Below are 23960 nucleotides of genomic sequence, written 5' to 3'. Positions count from 1 at the left end.
TTGACCCAGAGTTCTGAGGCACTTCCCAGGGCAGCCCAAGTCTTGGTAACTGACTTCTGGAGCCTGCCGAAGTGGATCCAAAGAGCTGGGCTGGAGCTGTAAATTTTTGCCACCATATTTCTATGAACTTTATCCCTTTTGTTTATTCAGGAAGTCACCAACATCCAGGTAGTCAAAGAGCTGGTAAAGAAGGGAAGGGTGGGCGTGTGTAACTGGCTAAATCCAGAGGTCCTTGGTGAGGACACATTTAACAGGATGCAGACTCAGAGCACCAACCAGAAAAGTGCCCTCGTCACAGCTTGCTGGCTGATCTGTGTGAGCTGGTGGTGCCTTTCTCAAGATGGAACGTTCTACCCTACCACAACGCACCCGCCCATGGGAGGACCTCTGCTATAGCAGAGGACATCGATCTACCCCATGGGAGAGTAAAGGACAAAATGTGGCCCGTGGCAAATTTTAAAGTACCTCTTGGTAAGTCCTGTCACAGCAAAACAGTTTTCAAATGAGCCTTTCAGTTAGATATGCGTTATTATGGATTTTTTTTTCCCTCAGAAAACCCCAAGTCTCCTCCTAGTGAAAGGAATCAGAGGCTCCTAGAATTTTCCTAGGCATCAATTGCCTATCAATAAAGAAAAACTCAAATCAAAGCTCAACCTCTTTCTGAAGGGTCTGCTGTCAGTCATGTCATGAAGGTTTAAGTGGAAACGGGGAAGACATTCAATAAAATATTTATGCTCTCTTACCATTAGCATCTTGGACTCCAGTAAGTGCTCCGACAGCTGCTGCGGTTTCCCCAGACAAGACGATCTGTCCCCCTCCTTGCAAGGTAGCCTCGGCCAGTGTGGCGACAGCATGGGCGGCGGCTTCGCTGTGGGCACAGGAACAGGAGAGGGGGACGTGTAAGTTGGATAAAGGTACAGCACTGCAGCAAGACAAACCATCCTTCCAACCCTTCCTTGGATCTCTCTACTGACTCCATGGGTATGAGCCTACCAGCGAATACTGGAGTCCACTGCTGCTGGGGAGAGCCAGGGGAATTTTTAAATGGTAACAGTAAGTAGCTAGAGAAACCCCAAGTCTTACAGATTTAAAGAGCTAATGTGAGATTTTCTTTAAATCTAGGAAACGGGTGTTTGAGGTCAGAAGGCACTCACTGCCAGTGGAAGGTATGATCCACATTGACAGCGCGAAAGCCTTTCTGGTTGGTAATTACAAGGTTTTCTTGTTCTCTTTTCTCTTTATGGTAACACTAGGCAGATTACCTAAAACTGCCCTTTTGGGGACATTCACTTTCGAATGTCCCCTCTCTGTAAAGAGAGCTTTCATACTATTCTTCCTTTCTGATCTTGTCTCCAATAAACTTTTGCCTGCTGCTCAAAAAAACCCAAACAGACAAAACAAAAACTACCCTTTTGTAGCCGAGGACGACAGTACGAGGAGTCAGCAACGTGGACCGGCTATTCAATGAATATTAAATAGTAACAATGTGGTTTATATGCTCGACTTCAAGTACAAAGTAATGGCTAACACCCTAACATCCTGCAAAGTCTAGGTTTTCTCTTTGCCTCACTATACATGTGGGCAGTGCTAAATTAAGGCTTGAAATTTTAAATGATCACCATAAGCCCAAACTCCCAGCCTCTAGAAACACAAAGAAACAAGAAAATCTCCGTTCCTTGCAAACACTTTGCAGAATAGAAAGGTATTAACCATCTGTTTATAGTGAGCACTATTCTGGCAGTTTGTATTCTATTTTCCTTTCTTCTTGTGATATGCTGGTCCCAAATGCACAAATACCCATTTTTATTGATTCTATGATACCACAAACTAAAAATGCACCATTATTTTCTGGGCCAGCAAGCAAGGGAAAAAAAAAAAAAGCCTGACAATTGTAGTACTGTGGTTTACCATTCAAATTTCAGAGATGTTAAAATGTGAAAGAAGCAGAAATTCAGCACCTCTCCTGGGAAAGTGTCAGCTCCCACTCTGCACGATTCCTGAAGGAGTATCAAACGTGGGCTCAGAGTGGAGGAGGTGGTGTCATTTAGTTTAGCAGGGGGGGCAAAGGCCTGGATTTGACACCAAATAAGCCAGATGAATAAGCTTTGCTCGGAGTTGCAGACTCTGCCTAACTCTGGCAGGCACACTTCGTGGTCACAAGCTGTAGGCGGGGTTGGGTGAGGGACTGTGGACTGGTTAGGGTAGACGTGTCCTGACTATGGGCAAAGCAACATGTACCACACTCAGCAGTGTCACTTTCATTTAAGAAAGCCAGCAGACAAGTAAAGCAACTGACACTCTCATCTCCCTGGGGGAATAGAAGGATTCTAGGAAGCAGTCAAAGAAACCCAATGGGTAGAAAAGTCTCATTAAATAGAATATTCCCACTCTCTTCCTAACTTGACTTAATTTTTATGTCTGTGTTCAAGCTATCTTTTTCTGATAATAAAATACATGCGGAAGGCTTGTAAAAATTTCATTAAGTATAAAAGAAACTTTAAAAATATCACAGACATAAGTTATTTCCTTCTAATCTTAAATACAGCTTTAAACAGCTAATAATGAGGATTACACTTACTGCTACAGTTTTATAGCCTGCTTTTTTCACCTAACATTGTTTCCCCATGTAAACATTCCGACCTTTATTCAAAATAATAAATAAATGAAAATTGCTGATCCCCCTGCTTTTTTTCCTAGTCATTTATCCGTGGCAACTTTTAATTTCCAGGCTTCCTTTGACTTAGTTCAAGGTTATAGTTATATATTTCAAATTTATTTGCTTCCTTCATAAATATTATATATACTTATAATAGTTGTGAATAATATTTATATATTTATTACATATTTTTCTATATTTATGAATAATATAAATATATATATATTTTTAAAGTAATCTCTACACCCACTGTGGGGCTCGAACTCACAACCCCAAGATCAAGAGTCCCATGCTCCCCTGAGTCAGCCAGGCGCCCCCATTCATAAACATTTGGGGACTAACTGAGCCTGAGCAAAAAGCTCACCAGTCATGGAGTGCACGTGCAGTCCGTAAAAATTAAGATCACCCTCCACTCAGAGGCACACTTCTTGGTGATGTGATGTCCAAAGCCAGTCATTCCATGGTATCTATAACATGAATTTAGAACTAAAGGGGACCTTTGATCTGGAATTCCTACCAAGGCTATTCTTTACACTTTACATGGTAGACTTTAATTTCAAAGTCCTTCAAGAGTTTTTATTAGACATAGTAAAATGAGTGATGATTTAGTGTCTACATCCTTAATCTTTAATATTTTTCTAAGAAACTTATGTCAAATAACACTACCAGCCAAGTTTACAGTACCCAGGTGTCATTGATTAATGACAAAAATATTTCATACTCTGGCCTGAGACTTCCTAGAAAGCTGAAGGGTCTGTTCTTTCCGAAAAGCTGCAGCAGTGTGGTATTTGCGAGAAGGAAGCTGTATATGAAAACTGCTTATATGGAAATACTATCTTTGTTTACACGTTACCTCGGTGACTGTTCATTCCCCAGTTTTTATCACAATGTGTATAATTTTATTTCTGTGACCATCAAAGGTGACGTCCTGCCAGTCTTGGAACTCCTGGACACGTGTTTGAGGTCATTTTTTCTTTTTCTTTCTTTTCTTCTTTAAATTTTTTACATTTATTTATTTTTTGAGAGACACAGAGAGACAGAGCACAAGTTGGGGAGGGGCAGAGAGAGGAGACACAGAATCTGAAGCAGGCTCTGAGCTGTCAGCACAGAGCCTGATGCGGGGCTCGAACTCACAAACCGTAAGATCATGACCTGAGCCGAAGTCGGATGCTTAACCGACTGAGCCACCCAGGTGCCCCGAGGTCATTTTCTTTAACATCTTTCTAAAATATGTTTGGTAGAAGAAAGGCTGTGAACGAGCACAACCCTAGTGCAACCTGGGAGCAGCAGTCCAAGGGGGATGACAGGCCCATAGGCCAGTGAGGTCAGTTATTTCATCGGCTGCCAGAGGCCAGAGGCAAAGCATCGAGCGAGGGATCTTTTCCACGGGGGCATAAAGACAACTGTGACTCCTGTGGTCAGCAGGCCTTCATTTCCAAATCTACTTTAAAACCGGTGACACGAGATTTCATGGAGAGAGGGCAAACTTACTGCTAGAAAAAGATGACCTTTACTTCTAAGATGAAGAGGGATGAAAAGGGCTTTAAGCTACCGCTTCACAAGTTTTTGACAAGTATGTCTAATTTTAAGTCAATAGTACTTTCATTTAAAAAAAAACAGTAAATTTTTCCTCAAAAATATGATTCACTTTTTTTTTTTGAACCCAGTGTCTTCACAGCAAAAGAAAAGCAACTCTAAGTTCCGGAACAAGAGGACTCAATGCCAGCCTTTGCTTTCCCATAGCGCCGAGTCACAGGAGACGGTAAAAATTGTCTTCGTGTCGACAGCACAGCGTCAATTTCTACTAGAGCAAATGAAGACTCAGTCAATAAATACTTATCATGTATCTGTATATGCAAGGGCTGTACTGACTTAAATTTACTTGTTTAAGAGGGAATATAATCCAGGACAGTTTAACCAACACACTGAAACATCAAATTAACCTTTTTATCGCAACAAATCACATGATGATTTCACTTCCTTTCCCCTCTGGTTGTTTGGCTGAATACTTTTTTTTTTTTCCAGCTGTAATGCTCTGCACTTCATTTGTTCATTTTGATTCTCTCCCCATCTCCTTTCTAAAGATGCTGATTTATATGTATTTTGAAAATAATTAAAAAATTAACTAGTTTCCACATTTTTTAATGACCGTTTCTCCATACCTCTTTGGATTATTTATAATGCCAGGGTGGGCTGTTTGAGCCCGGGGCCCTTGTTCCGACTTGTTACACAAAACTCTTAAACAGCGTGGTTGAAAAACAGGTCTGTCCTGCATCTGTCCTTATCCCCATCTCCCCTCCAACAGGTGAAGGAGCTCCTCTGCCCTCTTATTCCCCACCTGCCATGCTGTGCGGCTTCCCTCTCTCCCCTCACTCTGCGCCCACATCTGCCGCTTACGGCGCAGCGGAGGGCAGGTGATCAGTAAAGAACCAGGCTTGTTCCAACCGCACCTGAAAGAGGCTAGAAGGAACCAGCGCTAAGAAATCACTTTGTTACCATGGGAACAAAGGCTGGATTTCTCAGTGTAGTTCTAAGATAATTTCCAGCAACAAATTCTGTGGTGAGGCTGGGAGTATCATCTCGTCCCACAAAGCAGCAAACACCAAGGGTGCGTGTCTTAAGTCCAAACTTCCTGCCACTGGCCAGTGGGTTACCTGTCTTGGAATCAGAAAGCCCCTAGTAGCCTGCTATAGTCTAGTCTTCGTTGCCAGGCTTGGTTTCTTCACCCCCAGCAGAGGCTGCAAAACACCATCCCCCAACACTCACTGGGTTCTGAACTGATTGCAAACAGATTTCAACATCTTTACTCCTCCTACGTGCCACAGTGAACCATGTTCTCCTTCCTTTGGAGTAAACACTACAGCCACCGCAGCTGCATCTGAGTTTGTTAACAAGCCCTCAGGGGAAACCATTACTCTCTTTGCCTTTAGAAATAAGCCCTGCTTCTTACACTAAAGGGAGCCAGAATGGGCCTCATATTTTCCACTATGTGTAGGGTTCCCAGGACACTCACACTTCACTGGAATATCCAAGGTGCTGGCTCAATGAAATCAAGTTTTGCTGGTCTTTAATGGTTAGGCTCCATGCCACAGTAAGGGGTTACCAGGCCAGAGGGAGGTTCCTACCCTGGCCATGGCTTTTTTAGGAAGTTTATTTGTGGTCCTTTCTCAAGGGAGTGGGGTTGGGCCAAAGTGTAAGGGGTCAAATAAGACTTTCACGTTATTGAAAAGCCACATGGTTCAATGGGCTAAGAAAAAGAGCTTCAATCCCAGGTCACTTAGAGTACCCCTGGGTGAGTGCGTGTGTGTGTGCGTGTGTGTGCACACACGCGTGCGCTCCTGCACTCCATACCTAATCAACCACCAAGTCTGGCCACACTCCCTTCAAACTCAGTCACTTTATTGCCACTCTTACTACTTTAGTTTCCAAGTCTTTAACAAATCACACCTGGTCCGCCTCTTCCTAACCTTCTATTGCTAATCTGTTCTCATTATAAGCGATTCTGAATACACAAAATTGAAAATACAACTTAAATGATAACCCTCGGGTGCCTGGCTGGCTTAGTTGGTAGAGCATGTGACTCTTGGTCTTGGGGTTGTGAGTTTGTGCCCCACGTTGGGTGTAGCGATTACTTTAAAATAAAACCTTAAAAAAAATGAAAAATACATGGTAACTGTAATTCCTGAAGTGCTAACTAGGGGCTGTGTACTTCGATGAGAGTTTTATTTACATCATCTCCGTGAAACTTTTTAAATTTCATATGATGAGAATTAGCCTTATAATGACGAGGAAACCAAGGCCTAGGGGTTAAATTTCTCAAGATCAAATGGCTAGTAAGTGGCAGAGCTAGAATTCGAACCTGAATCTATGTGACCTCAGAACCTTCTTCTCAGCTCCCCCATACTACACAGCCACACGGAAGTCATTTGCGCGTCAGCTTATCGAGGCTTTCTAGTTATTTATCACAACCAATCTAAACTTCGGCTGACTCTTCTCTTTTGGAGGAGGTGATCCCCTTCCTCTGAATTTCTGCAGTGCTCGTGGTGTGTACTACATGGTTCAACAGTGCATTAAATTCTGAGGAAGAGTGTTCACTGTTTTACCTAAGTCAATTTCCCCAGGGTTAATAACATGACTTCTTTGAGGGCAGGCATGGTATCTTAGAGCGCTGTTTATTTACAACCTTACCTAGCAGAGTACAGGCATGTCCTAAGAGTTCAGTGACTGTCTGAGACTAACAACAGCTGCTGCACATAATGGTGGCAGCAGACCTACCGTATGCCAGGCACTGATCTACGGATCTCGCACGCATTGGCTTTCTCAGTTCTCACAACACCCCTACCCAACAGGGGTAGCTGCTGTTTGTATCCCCATTGTACAGAAGAGGAAAGCCTGGGCACTGAGTTCAAGTAAATTATCCAAGGTCAAACAGCTAAGTGGGTGATGGGGTTGTAGTTTAAACCCAGATTGTTTGGCTTCAAGGCCCACACTCTTAAATATTGGTTAAAATGCCTGGGTCCGCTGGAAAATAAAATTATGTCCGCAATGAAGAAGAAAAAGAACGATGTGGGGATGATCTTTTCTGTCAACAGAACCAACAGAAGGAAACCAAGCGGGGAACAATATAATTTAGTTTTGGAAACCTTCAATCACTGGAGTGTCCCATTCTGCAGCACCCTTCCTAAACATCCCTGAAAAGAAATATTTCAATGATTTTTCCCAGTAAGCCAAAACTGATTTCAGAAAGTCACTGATAAGGAAAACATTTCCTGGAAAGTCAGTAAAATCAGCTCTCAACATGGATTAAATGGATTAATGTCCCTAACAAAAAGTAGTTTCAGGGTGACTGGGTGGCTCAGTCAGTTAAGCATCCGACTTCGGCTCAGGTCCTGATCTCACGGTTCGTGGGTTCGAGCCCTGCGTCGGGCTCCGTGCTGAAAGCTCGGAGCCTGGAGCCTGCTTCGGATTCTGTGTCTCCTTCTCTCTCTCTGTCCCTACCCTGCTCACTGTTTCTGTCTCTCAAAAATAAATAAGTGTAGGGGCGCCTGGGTGGCTCAGTCGGTTAAGCGTCCGACTTCAGCTCAGGTCATGATCTCGTGGTTCGTGAGTTCGAGCCCCATGTCGGGCTCTGTGCTGACACCTCAGAGCCTGGAGCCTGCCTGCGTCTCCCTCTCTCTCTGCCCCTCCCCTTCTTGCACTCTGTCTCTCTCTCTCTCTCTCTCTCTCAAAAATAAATAAATAAATAAATAAATAAATAAATAAGTAAGTAAATAAATGTAAAAAAAAAAAGGTGGTTTCTTTTGTAGAAGTGAAAGAATGACTAAAAGCAATTTGTTTTGTAGGGTAAATAGAAGATCAATCCTGAAGCTTCTTGCTTTATTATATCCTTTGGTCCCATTAAAAACACAAAGTCCTCAAGCCTTGCGTTTTTTGGTTGGTTAAAGGGCACAGAATAGGAGAAAGGAAAAGGGATCACGGTCTCTTGACCAGCAGACGCGAGCTGGAAGTCAGAAGGCAGGACTGGCTCTGGGGGTGGGTGACGGAGCGCAGGAACGGGCTGGGAAAGGCTGGTGATAAGTCAAATGACGATACTCCGTGGGCTGAGAGGATTAAGCTCCGACTGCCAACTGTGACAAACTGAAGGGCAACATTTCTCTTTACAACCTACAGGCGGGGGCAGATCCACTGTCCTCATCTAGTCCCCCACCCCTGCCTCCACCTGTTGAGTGCCATGGTGACTGTAGCTCCCTGTTGCATCTCCTGAGAAGCTGCCACTGCGGCCTCTGCCAGTGACGCCACGGCCTGGGTGGCCTCTGATGCTTGCGTCGTCTGGATGGTCATCTCACCTCCTTGTAACGTGGCCCAATTTTGCTCCACCTGAGGCAGAGAGGACACGATAGTAAAGAATCAAAGTCACAAAAGGCTTATGATACATTGCTATGTGCTCAGCCAAATACAGACACATTTTTAAATTAGCATGACCTACAATGTACAGAACAGGGTTTTTAGTATGCTATCTTTTGTGTATGAAAAGGGGGGTATTAGAATATATATTTGAATTTACTTATATTTGCATAAAGAAATTTTGGAAGGACACAAAAGAAACCATTGAAATTATTTTCCTTGGTGTGTGTGGGGGGAAGGGAGTTGTGGGAATAGGTTGGATAGGAGACAGAAAGCAAGATTTTCCAATGTATACTTTTAAAAATATCTGAGACATATCAATGTATTACCTATTCTTTTGAGTTCTTTTGAATAGGTAATACATTGACATGGCTCAGATTGAAAATTTTGACTAAACCAAAAAATTTAAAAATTAGCATTTTTGAATAGACAGTAAATATAATTTTGAAAACATTCAAATGGTACCAAAGGGCATATAATGCCAGTACTCCAGACCTTGAGTACAGAGGGGACTACTGTTCCTTATTTCTTATGTAGCTTTGCAGGGATAGTCTCTTTATATGCAAGCTTATTTACACACACACACTCACTATTTCCCCCTTTCTACGCCTTCCTAAAAAATATAAATGGCAGCATATTCTTTGTTATCTTTTTGTACCTTGCTCGTTTCGCAACAATACATCTCTGAAATGATTCTATTTTGGAATGTATAAAACTGCTTCATTCATTCGTGATTCATAACAATGGCTGCAAAGCATTGTATTGTAGAGGTACACCATGATTTATTTAACCAGCCATCTTTTAAAGGGCATTTAGGTAGTTTTTAGTCTTTTGCTATTACAAGCAATACTGTGATGGATATCTTTACATCCTATGTTGTATATTTTTGGGGAGTCTATTTATAGAATGAATTCTTAGAAGTGGGATTGTATATCAGTTACGCTGTATTTTAATTTTTGATGGAAACTGCCAAATTCATGAAACAATTTTTTTTTTAATGTAGCAAAAACTGCTTGCCTTTTAGTCGGCGGGGAGAGGGGTAGAATTATGAAGAAACAAAATGAAACAAACAAAAAACTCTGGTGACAGGACAGACTAGATTTCAGGTGTGCAAGATTTAGCACAGGGGTTCTCAGCATCGGCACGATTAACATTTGAAGCCAGACAAGTCTTTGCTGTGGGGGGCTGTCCTGTGCCATGCAGGACGTTTAGCAGCATCCCTGGCTTCTACCTACTACCAGATGCTAACAGCACCCTCCTCGGTCATGAGAATCCAAAACATCTCCAGATATTCTCAAATGTCCTGGGTGTGTGGCAGGGGGTGTCCTAACTGAGAACCACATTTAGAGGTTTCTCAGTCCTAGATACCTGTGTCTAGCTACTTCAGTCGGTTTTGCTCGGTAAGTGTTAGTTGATGAATCATTCCCCCTCAAAAACAAAAAGCGGCAGGGACAGCGTGAAAGCAATTTCTATTCGAAAATATGGAAGGTGGCAAATCAATCAGCTCGGGTGCAATGTTTCTATGGACTCGGGTCTCAGGACATTAGCTCTGCTTACTGGAGCCCTTGCTGTTCCTGATTCGTACTGCTTGGGCCCGGTGAGCGGAGACCTCGTGCCTCCTGCATGTTTACTGTGTCCCAAGCTTAGGAGAAGTAGAGATTTAAAATGCCTCCTGCTTCGGTTCTATGACCACACTTAGATTATGATGGTGCTTCTCAGAATGCCTGTCAAAAGCCTCCCAGAAAATGGGACACTCCTTTGAACTACCCTAGTTTTCGCCCTGAGTTCGCACAGGCAGTGGCTTGTGCCAGCAAAACTTCAGGGCCCGTCACTAAGAGGCAGAGACATCCCACTTCCTTCCCTTAGAGCTGCAAATTTGCCCACTTGGGAACTCACAAAACTCTTGCTTCCCGGGAGTTAGTATCTCTTTGATTTCATTACTCCAGTGAGTGTCAGTGTAAATAATGCCACTTTCAACGGCAAGCTACACCGCGAATCCGCAGATGGTCTATGATTGCGCTCAAAACATCAGCCGAAGCCGGCCAGCCCTGTCACCTTTTGCCATTAAACAGTCTTCCTCTTTCCAGATCTGCCCGTCTAGATTTTTGCCCATCCCACTGCAGAGCTTGGCCTAGTGCAGCTCTCCCAAGACTCAGACTCCAATGGTAGCAATTTAATGTATACACATTTAGTTACAACTGTATTTGCAGTAAAAATGGTATTAGAAAGTTGCCATATACAGTATACTTTAAGGAAGTTAAATTATATGGCATGAAAGATTAATGGATGGTGGCAAAGGGTAGAGAGGAAGTAGGAAGAAGAAGCAGACGAAGAGATTTCTATTCAGAATAATGGCAGGTGATAAATAAATCACTTGGGTGTTAACATTTCTTTGGAATTTCCTATTCTTCAGCCTCAGTGCTTTAGTTGTATTTGCTTGAGCTCTTGTTGCTCTCCCTTTCCATCTGTTGGGAGCCACTGTGTGGTTATCTATGCCGGATGTCACCATGTCCCAGAGAAAGGGCCCCAAGCCCTAGGAGGGAAAGATATTCAGAGGATGTACAGTTAGCATCAATGCTTTTCTGAGAGACCCACTCCAACGAGGCCCTCCAAACTGTGGTTACTCTTATCCCTCTAGCTACAGTGAACCCCGAGGCCCTTCCACGCTTTCCCAGCGCAGTGCGCTGCATGCACTCCTTTTGATAGGAACACAACTCCTAGCTTTGCCTCCCGTTCACCCTTCTAGTCTGAACTCAGGTGAGCCCGAAGGAGCCCAGACAACTCCACTCCCCTATGGTCCAAGGCTCAGGACCTCTCCTCTGTGTTCCACAGCACCCCAGGCTTGCTTCTACTAAATTCTTACCTCATTGCCATTGTGCTTTGGTATGTTTTTCTCTACCACCTACCTGTGTGCTCCTGAAGAGCAAGAGCAGCCTTTAATTTCCTGTATCTACAGAATCTACAGTCCCTGGCATAGGGCTCAGAAAGTATACTGAATGGCAGGATGGAGAACGTATTCCTTTATTCATGTTTTCCTACTTGTTCTTTAGCCTACCTGGATCTCAGTTAAACTGACATTCGTTAAAAAAACCATCTAAAGTAAGTCGTGCTACTGTTATTGTTAGGTGTTGATGGTTCAGTTTTAAATTCATGTCTCCGGGGTGTCTGGGTGGCTCAGTCGGTTAATCGTCCGACTCTTGATTTCAGCTCTGGTCATGATCTCATGGTTCGTGAGTTGGAGCCCCACATCGGGGCTGTCTGGCATTATTCTCTCTCTCTCATCTCTCTCTGCCCCTACCCCACTTTGCACTCTCTCTCTCAAAATAAATAAACTTCAAAAAAAAAACACAACACAACTTTAAAATTCATGTCTCCAACGTCTTTGTGCTTTGGTTTCTTCTTCTTCTAACAGAACCACATATACCATGATAATCAGATACCATTCTATTTCAAAATTTGACTTTCCTGCCACTTAAATGCAATTAACATCACCACTACCAACTGGTGGTCTTATCACACAACAGAGTAAATTCTCAAACTCATGTGCGTTTGCAAATATGCCATCAAAACTGAAATTGTATCAATACTTTGAAATCAACATAGTTTATTTCACGATATTTTGAAATTCTTTCCTTGTTCATTTCTAAATGTCTATGCAACTTGTTCTGTGTCCTTAATTAGTTTAAAGCTGCCTAAGGTGAGAGATTTTTTTTGTTTCTTTGAAACTACAGTCAACCCTGGAACAACACAGGTTTGAACTCTCTGGGTCTGCTTATAAGTGGATTTGTTTTTCAATAAACACAGTAGTACAGTACTGTAAGCGTGTTTTCCTTATAATTTTCTTAATAACATTTTCTTTAGCTTGTTTTATTGTAAGAATACAGGATACAACACATATAACATACAAAATATGTGCTAATCGATTGTTTATGTTATCAGTAAGGCTTCTGCTTGATCGTAGGCTATTAAATTTTGAAGGAGTCAAGTTGTACGTGAATTTGACTGCACAGGGGGATCAGCGCCCTTATCTCTCATGCTGTTCAAGGGTCAGCTGTACTTAGAATTATTGGGTATTCTGAGCACACAGAGTACTCAAAAAGAGTACTCAAAAAGATTTGGGAGACCATATATTACCACAAGAGACAGACCCCCAGTGGTCCTTCTAATAAATGTAACTAAAGGTAACTAACTGGATTTCGAAGGCAGTGTGGTCTAATGGTAAGAGCTCCCTCTCACAGGCAAGGTTAGGATAACAAAATGACCTCACAACTTCTAAAAGTGTAGGTATCGTTTATTTTTGTAGAGTACTTTCTATTCCTTGGGAGAAAAGATGCTAAATAAAAGGCAGTAGGATGTTTTTACTGAGTCATCTGATGTAATGTTTCATTAACTTGATGTGGTCTTATCTGCCGTTAAGTAGTGAGGTATTTTGAGTAATTTCAGTTCTTACGGCTCACAACTGAGAGGCTAACAACCACGTCAACATCTAGGACAAATGAGAAGCCAAATAAATCACACTATAAAATGGAAAACATTTTGTCACTTTCTGAGATAACCTGTGCTTCTTCTCTTTGTTTTGTTTCATTGGAAGTGTGGGAGGAGTTCCTTTTTTTTTTTTTTTTAACCTGACTGAATTTGGGTGTGTACCAGCAGGCTATTTCTGTCATCCACCCACTTCTACAACAGTTGACTTATAAATAATGTTAGTGTGCTGAAAAAGCCCTAGGTAAGTAACTGAGATTTTTTTTCCTTATTCTTCATATTTTTCCGTGAACTTCTGAATGTGTTAATTACCACCATATATGTGAAGTTATTTAGTAAAATGGGCTCCAAAGAATTAGTCCCTAGAGAAGTGTTTAAGAAACACAAAGTCACTTTCTTTAAATAGTATCACGAAACATCCAGTAGGGAGGAGATATGGTTGATAACTTTGAATAAGTCAAAGAGTTAACAAATTCAGTAAACGCACCCACCACTGTCTTTTCTCTCTCTTTCACACTTCAAGGAGAGCCCTCCAGTTTTAGTGTTTGGGGACTGACCAGTTTTTCCCTCACTATTCCATACTCTTACATGATGTTTATATGCTTCTAAAAGTAAATATCCTGTGGACTGTTACCTTTCTATACTGCAAAACCAAACGCTGGCTCCTGCCCCCAAACCTCAGACTCCCTAGCTGGAAACAATCTCTCCTGAAGGCATAGACCACTGTGCAGCATGTCCTACAGCATGGACCATGGTTCATTTCTGCAGACATTTCTCTCCCCCTCCAGACAGGAGCTTCTTGAGGAGCAGGGTTCCTGTGTAAATCAACTCCACGCATCTAACACATCATTGCGTTATGGCAGGGGCTCACTTCATGCTGGCTGACCGGGTAGCCCGGTTGTTTCTCTTCATCCCCCTAGCCATGAGACTTTTATCAGTTCTCTCCCTTTCCTGAGTTGCACAAGTGAAAATGACTCTGTGGTGTTCTGAGTGGAAATGCGCCATGGTTTTGAACAAGGGTACCTTTAGCTTTATTTCTAACACTGCTCTTTGACATTTGTTCGCTGTTTTTCCCACTTCACGGGTATACCACCCTGGTACCTTTAGGGGAAAAGCCTGCAGTGCCTTAACGAACCCTTTCCTGACCTTCACTGATGGCTCAGAGCTCAGAGCCTAGACAGCAGTTTCTAAACGTGTTACACAGCTCCGACACTTATTCTGTGACTTTGGGCAAGTCACCTAACCTCTACATGTTTCCGTTTTCTCATCTATAAAGTGAAGATGATAACAGAACCTATTCTTAATAGAGGGTTGAGCACTTAGTTTATCAAGTGCTCAGTTAAAGGTAGCTACCTTTAGGTTAACATCCCATGGTTACCTTGATTTTGGTAGAGGAGTATTTTCTCATAAAGTCTTTTCAAAGGCATATTTAAAATGTAATAACTGATGACTACTGATTTACAAACATATTTATCCCTTCAAAGAACTCTTTGGTCAGCTCTAGTTTTAATGATCTAATTGTTAAAGAATTAAGCCCAACGATTAAATTCTTTGGGATTCACAGCATAAAAGTATGACACAGATAATCTCTTTTTGCTACGTATTATACAAAAATGCTATACTGCAAACGTAAAGTTGTAAGTTTCTGACTGGTCTAAATCATAAAGATCTAGGACTTTTAGTTATTATAATTCATATACACAGCATGAGATACTCTGCAAAACTGTCATGGTCTGATGTTTCAAAAGGTTTATGCTACAGATGTGTAAGCTGCCTGGTGTCGTTATCTTCTGGACCCTAACTACTCCCTCACCTACACATTTAAGTATTTAAGCAGCTGTAGAACAAATCCTCTTTCTTACCTCTCCATCAGCCACAGCAGAATAATTCACTTGGGCAACAGTGACTGTGGTTGGCAATTCTGAAGCATCAGCCAATGTGGCTACTGTTGCCCCTGTACCAACCTAAAGAAAAATATGGAAAGTGAGATGTGTCAGTGGATGGATTCTTCTACCTTTCCTTTACTCAGGAGTCAAGATTCATGTAATCCACAATTCAGCATAGGTACTGGTTAATATGCTTCGTAATGTGAAATGAGTTTCTAAAGTCGTCTCAGACACTTACAGGAGTTCCAGAATTTTATTTCAACCAAATAAATCAATATTAGAAGCTATCATGTTTCACCATCGGTGCCCAGTATCAGTCAACCAACTTTCTACTCTTATCCCAATCTGAATTTTAGACATTCCCTATCTACTAACAAATTGCGTTTTACCTCAGAAGAGGTAATTTAGAAGGAATAGCTCCTAGCCCCTGACAGAATGAAAGCATAAAAAAGATGCCATTTTTATAGTGCTTTGTTCGGGAAACGTCCAGAAAAGCTATCTCATAGCTCTGTAGCTAACAAATTGGGAACAATTTAAAATATTTTTTAAAAATAAATTTCAGATAGATCTTGAGGAGCTTTAAAAAGTTACGTAAGGGTTTACATGAAGCAAACGTTCTCCAGTCTGAGGTGAGGTGCCCACCGGTCCACCTCAGAAACCACAGTTTCGTAACCATAGTTTTACTCACCTGGATAAGTGAGACAGTGCCGTCAGGGTTACTAAAGGTCTGGACTACGGTCTGGGATGGTACAAGATGGGCTATACTGTGTGTGGTTGTGGCCTGTGTTTGTGTTTGCTGATCTTCAAAAGCATACAAAAGGTCCTCCCGCCCATGCTGTTTATAACAGTTTTTAACTATGGTCCGTAGTGCCTGGGTCCATGAAACCTGTCACCAAAAGACCAGAAAAGCACATTTAAAAAGTCACAAAGAATGTTGGTCATTCAGTCCTACTACGGAATAAGCAGCTGCTTATGTAACAAACCAAATCCAACCTATACAGAGTGAGCTCCCTTAGGCCGATTGTGGTACAAAGAAACTCGGCACTAAACGCCACAGATCTCCCACCGGTTTCCTTCCTGAGCAAAGTCTGGTTTAGGTTTTGGGTTTTATACCCCATCCTAACCTGAGGCCAACTCTTAAACTTCTCACAAAAGACGCTTACTCTTTTGCCAAGAATTTTATGTTGATCCCCAATAAACTTCCAAGCTAACTAAGAAACAAATATGCAGAAAAGGCAAGGGATGACAATTAGTTGAGTTCACCTTTTTAAAAAGTGTCGTTATCAGCCGCCTCCACCAACTTCACATCTAATTCTATTATTTATATTTTTCAACGGTGGTTCTTGCTAACCAGGAATAAAGACATTTCTAAGTCTTTGAAGTAATTAATACTTTTTCGTGAAGTTTCTTCCGTTTTTTCCAATCATCTCATAATATAAAAACTGCTCCAAAAGGCAACTAGGCAGAAGGAAGTGTAAATTCAGGGACCCATCCCACGTCTACAGTGATGATGTGATGAATGGGAAAGGCTGCAAATCAGAGAATATCAGACTTCTTTTGGGAGATAGGTTCAACTATCACACACATGTTTTTAGGCTTTTTAGCATAGTTGATTCAGAATGGAAAAACAACAGGCTACTCAGGTCTGAGAAACCCTCACCCTCTGCTTTTGCTCTTCTGTGCGGACGTCGCTCCGGACGTTTGCCCACGGGATATCTTCAGGCCACCAGATGGGCTTGCAGCTTTCTTTGCCCCAGCCTGGTTTTCCCCGACCTGTGGAGTACTTGAGCATCTCTGGAATAAATGCCCGAAGCTGGGCCTAGAAGACAAGAGTGTGGTCATCAGCAGTCATGAAAGACATCTGGGATGTCTTTGTATCTTCCACCGAATTCTAAGATAATAAAACAGAGCTTTCCTGGAGGGTCCCAGAGAATTCCAAGATGTGAATGATGAGAACCCATTGTTTTCCACAGGTTACCACAGCTCCATGGGTGACTGAGAATTATACGTGTGTGTGTGTGTGTGTGTGTGTGTGTTGGTAAAGTATACATTAAGCTGTATTTCACAGCCCCTACTTGTCCTTAGAAGATGAATACCTGCCGTCAAGTTTGATTTCTCCCTAAGATACTACTGATGATATTTCCCTCGTTTCCCTTCTACAGTTTTCCATGCACTCAAGGTGTCTAACAAAGTCAACATGTTTTCAGTATTGTTCTGGAGTTAGGAACCTGGCAATTAGATAAGGGAAATAAGAGGTGAGGAGCAGGTAGGATCATCATTATTTGTAGGTGATATGACTGTGCGTCTGGAAAACCCCAGAGAATCAAATGAAAAACTACTATAAACAGCAAGAGAATTCAGGAAGCTGGTTGCTTACAAACAGGAAAATAAATAGGCTCTACTTAAAAAGGGAAAATGACCCTAAAGCTTTTCCTGAAAATTTCTGGTATGCCAGGCCAATGTCTGTGAGTCTGACATACAGATAGAGTCAAGCATATGTCATCTTAAACACATTATGGACTTCATGCAGATTTATTTTACAAACTGAATCCAGACCAAGCAGGTGTTAAACCAGAGACAACGGCACAGTAACCATACTGAGTGTATATGTTGGAGGAGAAGGGGAGCCTACTTTGTGAACATTCTTAATTGTCTACAATGATTTTTGGCAAGAGAAGCAATTAATCAAATTATAACATCCCTCCCCAGACCTACTGCTTTCCTTTTAACCCCTGCAACACTTCAGAGATAAGCAGCATCCTTCAACTAAGGACACACTCACACTGCCTCTATACCTAAAGACCAAAAGGATAAGACAATTTCGGCAATGGGTCAGACCCAAGGACATGGGCTTGCAGGTGTAAAAGAGAGAGAAGGCCCGGGGGGGGGGGGGGGGCAACAGAAATGGAAATACTTAAGTATTAATGAGAGAATGAGTGCAACACCACTTTTATACTGAAGAGCCTATTTAAATATCAGGTGTTCTTATTTGAATAATATTTTACCAGAAGATGATACCAATTCTTATATAATTATCATATCATATAATAATAGGGAATCATGCTTCCCTAATAAACAGAGCTCTGGTTGACGATATTTACACCGTCAATCCTTGCGCCCAGCCTGCTACTTCACCTCCCCGAGTCCGCCTCTCCCAGACAGTCTCCTGCCTACAGGATATGATATAATACACTCCATATATATTTGGCTCTGCGACATCAAGCAGCAGGCTAATAGAAATGTATCCGTTTGCAAACCCAGGCTATCAGCTGGCTCATGAGGTCATCTCTTCAGTTATTTTAAGAAAGTGCATCTCAAAGTCATTTTTCCCTTTGTCTTAGTTTCCTGGGAGTGTGTCTTTTTCTAGCCTCAGACACATAGAGAAGGAAAAGGCTTAATCCTCACACACAATATTTGCGTTTCCCATATAAAAAAAATGGCTTTTGTCCGTCTCTTTTCTTCTAATCCCACGAACGAACATTCTCCAAAAGGAGAGTTCTTTATATCTGTACCTAGCAGAGGTTGGAGATAATGAAATCAGAAGGCTAAATACCTTTAAATTAACAAAAGACGACAGTGTTCAGAAAGAATTCGCTGTCAGAGTCTGCTCAAATCCCGCCTGGAACCTCACGCATTCTCTAATTCTGACTTCCAGCTTCTGATGCCCCACCCGTTCGCACCACAGTCTCCCACACTCCCCAGTCCTGGGTCACCCTGGCACATGGCTGTCTTGCATTTTGGCTCTCTCATATCAGGCTTTCCCCTGGGTTTCAAGGACTCATAGGTTATGGGAAGTGTGGGCAGAGCACCAGCCTACTCACTTCAAAGCCTCCTCTGCCCTCTCTCCAACCACCTATCTTCTTGAAGTCTTACTCTTGGCCAGGAGAACCCCACCTTCTTTCCCTAGACAGCCAAGCTCAAAATCTCGGTCAGCTTTACCTCTTTCCTTCAAACCCACCTAGCTACTCCGTGCAGGTTCAGCTCTTTCTTCTTTGAAGTGCCTGGGCTCTCCATCACTTCTTCTCTAGTCCCACCTTTGTCCCCACTTCCCAGCCCAAGGCTAGTGCATCCTTCCAGATGACCTTGTTTAACTCCACATTCTCCCCTCTCTTCCCATCCCATGTATCCTTAACAGACAGGTTTCCCTAAATGCTGCGCAGCTCCAAGGCTCAAAAACTTTCAAATGGCTTCTCACTACTAGCAACTCAACTGGACTCCTCTGTCCAGCTTTGCCACCTGCCACAGCCTGGCCTCCCACCACACTCAGTTTCCGCTAATTGCCAACAAGCAGCCTTGGTCCTCATTAGGTGAGTCTCTGCACTGTCTTATAAACTGAACTCATTTCTGCTTCTATGCCTTCGGATTTGTTCCCCCCATGGGAGCACCTTCTCAAGCTCAAGCTTCAAGCCGACACTTGTTCCCTATTGCCCAGCAAATCCCACATTCTTTGTGAAATAGATCTTGACTACTTCTTGAGTCAGTTTGTTCTCAATCACTCAATAAGAACACAGGCTCTAGACTCAGAGAGTTGGCTCGGAACACTAGCTCGCTCTCTGAATCTTAATTCCCTCAACTGCAAAGCAGTAATGATAATGGCAAGCATATAGGGTCAATTCAAAGGATCACATAGTGGGTATATATACACAGCTGCATTGAATGAATAGCAGTTTTACTATTTTTTTTTTTTCAACGTTTATTTATTTTGGGGACAGAGAGAGACAGAGCATGAACGGGGGAGGGGCAGAGAGAGAGGGAGACACAGAATCGGAAACAGGCTCCAGGCTCTGAGCCATCAGCCCAGAGCCTGACGCGGGGCTTGAACTCCCGGACCGCGAGATCGTGACCTGGCTGAAGTCGGACGCTTAACCGACTGCGCCACCCAGGCGCCCCAGCAGTTTTACTATTATTACTTCAGTCATCAGCCCTCTTTTTTTTTTAAGTTTATTTATTTAATAAGAGAGAGAGATAGAGCCTTGGGAGAGAAAGGATCCCAACAGGCTCATTGTCAGCACAGAGCACGATGTGGGCGTTGAACCCACAAACAGTGAGATCACTACCTGAGCCAAAACCAAGAGTCAGACATCCAACCGACTGAACCACCCAGGCACCCGCCTCTTCAAATTCAATGAAAAAGCCAATGTTCTAAAATGGTTTTCTAATACTAAACACAGTGATGTACGGAAAGACATTTATCCTTAGTTCTTCAAGGTGGGTATGGTGAAAAAATGCAGAAGAGGCAGAAGAATGAGTTTGTAAGTATCTGTGTAAATATGGTTCAAGAAGAGAAATAAAGAATGCTAGAATCAAAAAGCGACCATCTAGACCAATTCCATGCCTTTAGGAAGGGAGCTATTACTCACATGCCCCAATACATAGATAGTGCAGGTGATTTGTTCTGCGGGATCTTCAAGCATTAAAAATTTTTTTTTTCTTTTTTAATGTTTATTTATTTTTGAAAGACAGAGCACGAGCCAGGGAGGGTCAGAGAGAGAGGGAGAAACAGAATCTGAAACAGTCTCCAGGCTCTGAGCTGTCAGCACAGAGCCTGACGTGGGGCTCGAACTCACAAACCATGAGATCATGATCTGAGCTGAAGTCAGACGCTTAACTGACAGAGTCACCCAGGCGACCCTGAGCATTTTTTTTAAAGTGTACAAGCAGATTACTACTGGAAATTATTAGAAAATGGGACTCAGTGTAACCATAATTAGAAGAAAGAGAGAACGAGACCTAGGAAGCTTGTCAAAGATGTTCTATGTGTCAGAAACCTGGACAGGAAATGTTTCAAAGCCCTGGGAAGAAGAGAGTAGGAGAGACAAGCAACACGGTGGAGCGGGCGGGTGCGGGGCGGGGGGGGGGGGGGGGGGGGGGATGGTTACGCCCACAGGCAAAGACTTCCATAACAGTTAAAAAATGGGACCAGAGGGTGGGTGATGGGTATTGAGGAGGGCACCTTTTGGGATGAGCACTGGGTGTTGTATGGAAACCAATTTGACAATAAATTTCATATATTGAAAAAAATAAAAAAATAAAAAATGGGACCAGAGTGCAATGTAACTGCTGGTGTACAAATTCTGATTCAGAGGCAGATTTTAGATTTTTATTAATTACCAACTGTATAAATTTGCCCACATATCAAAACAAGAGGTAAAAAGCACTTTGTACAATAAAAGTTCATTTGTCAAGTCTGTACATTTGGGGGATGAAGACTGTTCTTTGCTTTTAAATGCACAGAAATAATGTGACTTCACTGAAAAAGGCAATTTTCCATCAGACTTTTTTTAAAGTTTATTTATTTATTTTGACAGAGAGAGCACACACACTTGGGGCAGGGGCAGAGGGGGAGGGGGAGACAGAGAATGCCTAGCGGGCTCTGCCCTGTCAGCACAGGGCCCAATGCAGGGCTAGAACTCACGAACCATGAGACCATGACTTGCGCTGAAATCCAGAGTCTGACTCCTGACTGAGACACCCAGGCACCCCCATCAGGCTGTTTTTATAATGTCCCAAATAAACAGTGCTAAGGCTAAAGGGACTATCAATAAGAGAAAATGAACTGTTCCGTACAGAAAGAGTTAAATGATTTCTTTCCAGAATTCAGCACTGTGTTCTCATTACCAGTTGGATTAATTACTGGTCCTGGAGAGTTTTGGAAACCCAAGCTACTCAATGTGCTTGTTAAGGAAGGTTTGTCTTTAATCCCCAGGGGAGACAATCAATAGGCTCAGCAAAGGTAAAGCCTACCCTCCCAGGCTGTCCTTTAATTGGACAAGCTTTCCCAGCCTCCCATTCTGATTCAGGGTTCTAAATGGATTTAAAGTGCCTAGCTTGGTCAGTGAACTCACCCCAAACCAGCAAAGAGTGGAGAATACCACTCCTTCCAGGGCACATTCAGCAAAGAAAAAACATACCAAATTCCTGCCAGTGGCAGTCAAAAGTAAAGATTATGTGGAAACCACAGAGGGTTTTTAAAAAGATTCTCTAAAATTCTAAAAAGTTTAATCTATCCAAAATGAAATAATAATCCTTACTATGTTAGAAATTTTCCCCTTATAAATCTGCCGCCCAGCAACACATTACCCTTACACATTCCCAAATGCCTGCCTACTCTTTGCTCCGCTTGTACCCGAGTCTAGGATTTTTGAGGCTCCTGGTGTTTACTTTGATTCAGTTACCAAGAAAAGACCTCGCAAATTAAAATGTGTGCCAACTCCCCCTCTATGGAAAAGAGTATACATAATAAATTTCGAGAAATTTCGAGAAATGCGGCTTCATTATTTTAATTTAAAATCATGACCCTCCAGGTTGACAGACTCAATTATATTCAAATGGATATTTAAAGGGCGTTAGAGGGGCGCCTGGGTGGCTCAGTCGGCTAAGCGTCCGACTTCGGCTCAGGTCATGATCTCACGGTCCGTGAGTTCGAGCCCCGCATCGGGCTCTGTGCTGACAGCTCAGAGCCTGGAGCCTGTTTCGGATTCTGTGTCTTCCTCTCTCTCTGACCTCCCCCATTCATGCTCTGTCTCTCTCTGTCTCAAAAGTAAATAAACGTTTAAAAAAAAAATTGAAAAAAAAAGAAAACATCTTTCCTTAAAAAAAAAAAATAAATAAATAAAAAATAAAGGGCATTAGAAAGCAAAAGCAAAGATTTTTTTGCTCACTATCTGGAATTATTTGTACCACTGACCTCTGTTCACAGAGACAGTGGAAGTGGCTTTCCTTGTTAGAAACGCCAGTCCTATATCCCTACTCCCTAGTAGCACCAGCAGAAACAGCAGCTTCTTTTAATCTCATTTCTCCATAAAACACAGTCCCATAGAAACAGGGGAAGAACAAGTTGGAAGGAAGAAGAAGTTCAGAGAATACAAGTCAATGAACACACTCATTTCAAGACTCTTCTCTCAGGCCAACCCTTCTGCTCTGTCTCCACATCCCATCAACCTACCAAATTGTCTCCCTCACATTCATCAAAATGCTCTTAAAATTCTACCTTCTCTTTAAAGGAGTCTCAGATTGGTCCGTTTCTGCTACCTCATCCCAGCTGTACTCTTTTGTACAAAAAAACTGAAATAACACGTCCTTTTTTCCATCCACCTTCCCCAATCCAGTCACCTGTCAGAAGCAGAACATCCTTCCCTATAGGCCAATCTATACGTTTACATGAATATATGATGGAAGAGCACAGTTTTATGTGATGAAATAAAACACAAACAGTACCATATTGTACATAGTTTACTACAACTCACTTTTCCCCCTCAACATGCTGTCACAGAGATCTTCTCATGGCAGTGCAACTAGAATAACCTCACTTTTAAAAAGTAGTTGCCTAGCGTCCACGATACAGACTTTGCCCTTTTATTTAACCATTCTCCTGCTGATGAACATTTAGGTTATTTACGGGCCTTGTAAAATGTTTCTTTGTGCACATGTGTATTTCTCTAGTAGCAAAGTGAAATCGCTGCTTAGAAGGTGCCTGCATTTAACATTTTAATAGACACTGCCAAACTGTCCTCCAAAAAGTTGGCCAATCCCGCTCTCATCAACAGTACACAACAATACCCATTTTTTCACACCATCCTTCACATTTATTACCGAGCTTTCTTATTTTGACTCATCGAATGTGGGGGAAATGGTAATCATTTTAATTTTCATTACTAGTGAGGTTGAGAATCTTTTCATACGTTCACTGATTATCTTCTCTTTTGGGAACTGTTTAGGATGCTTTGCTTATTTTTCAAATCATCTCTTTCTTATTAATCTGAAGGATATATTAATCTGTTCTGGATATTAATACTTTGCCATATAATTTGCAAATATTTTTCGCTAGTCAAGTTGTATCCTGCACATGGAATTTATATGCCTACTCCCTTTTATTAGTATTCCTAATTATACCACTATTTTTTTTACTCTACTCAAAATATGCTATGTTCTACTTAAGAATTCGATGTATCTATCTATAGATAGATAGATAGATAGATAGATAGATATAGATAGATATGTATTTTTTTGGTAATGTTTATTTATCTTTTGAG

At 42.1% G+C, this 23960-nt stretch overlaps 1 protein-coding gene across 6 annotated transcripts in view; it reads right to left on the bottom strand.

Moving 5' to 3' along the window:
- The window catches only part of NRF1 (nuclear respiratory factor 1), a 145864-nt gene that overhangs the window by 33158 nt on the left and 88746 nt on the right, over positions 1 to 23960 (bottom strand). For 3 of the 6 annotated variants that reach the window (XM_023250560.2, XM_045052742.1, XM_023250562.2), the window contains exons 6-11: positions 16589 to 16747; positions 15617 to 15814; positions 14905 to 15006; positions 10935 to 11093; positions 8376 to 8533; positions 744 to 868 (exon numbers count right to left, since the gene is read on the bottom strand). In XM_023250560.2, coding sequence (XP_023106328.1) covers positions 744 to 868; positions 8376 to 8533; positions 10935 to 11093; positions 14905 to 15006; positions 15617 to 15814; positions 16589 to 16747 — 901 coding nt within the window. Of the gene's footprint in view, positions 1 to 743; positions 869 to 8018; positions 8294 to 8375; positions 8534 to 10934; positions 11094 to 14904; positions 15007 to 15616; positions 15815 to 16588; positions 16748 to 23960 lie in introns of those variants that run through there. The other 3 variants (XM_023250561.2, XM_023250564.2, XM_023250563.2) reach the window with 3 other exon arrangements.

Source organism: Felis catus, chromosome A2 (genome assembly GCF_018350175.1).
Source record: "Felis catus isolate Fca126 chromosome A2, F.catus_Fca126_mat1.0, whole genome shotgun sequence".
NCBI lineage: Eukaryota > Metazoa > Chordata > Mammalia > Carnivora > Felidae > Felis > Felis catus.
Note: the sequence above shows the minus strand (reverse complement) of the source record. Positions and strands in the feature narration are given on the sequence as shown.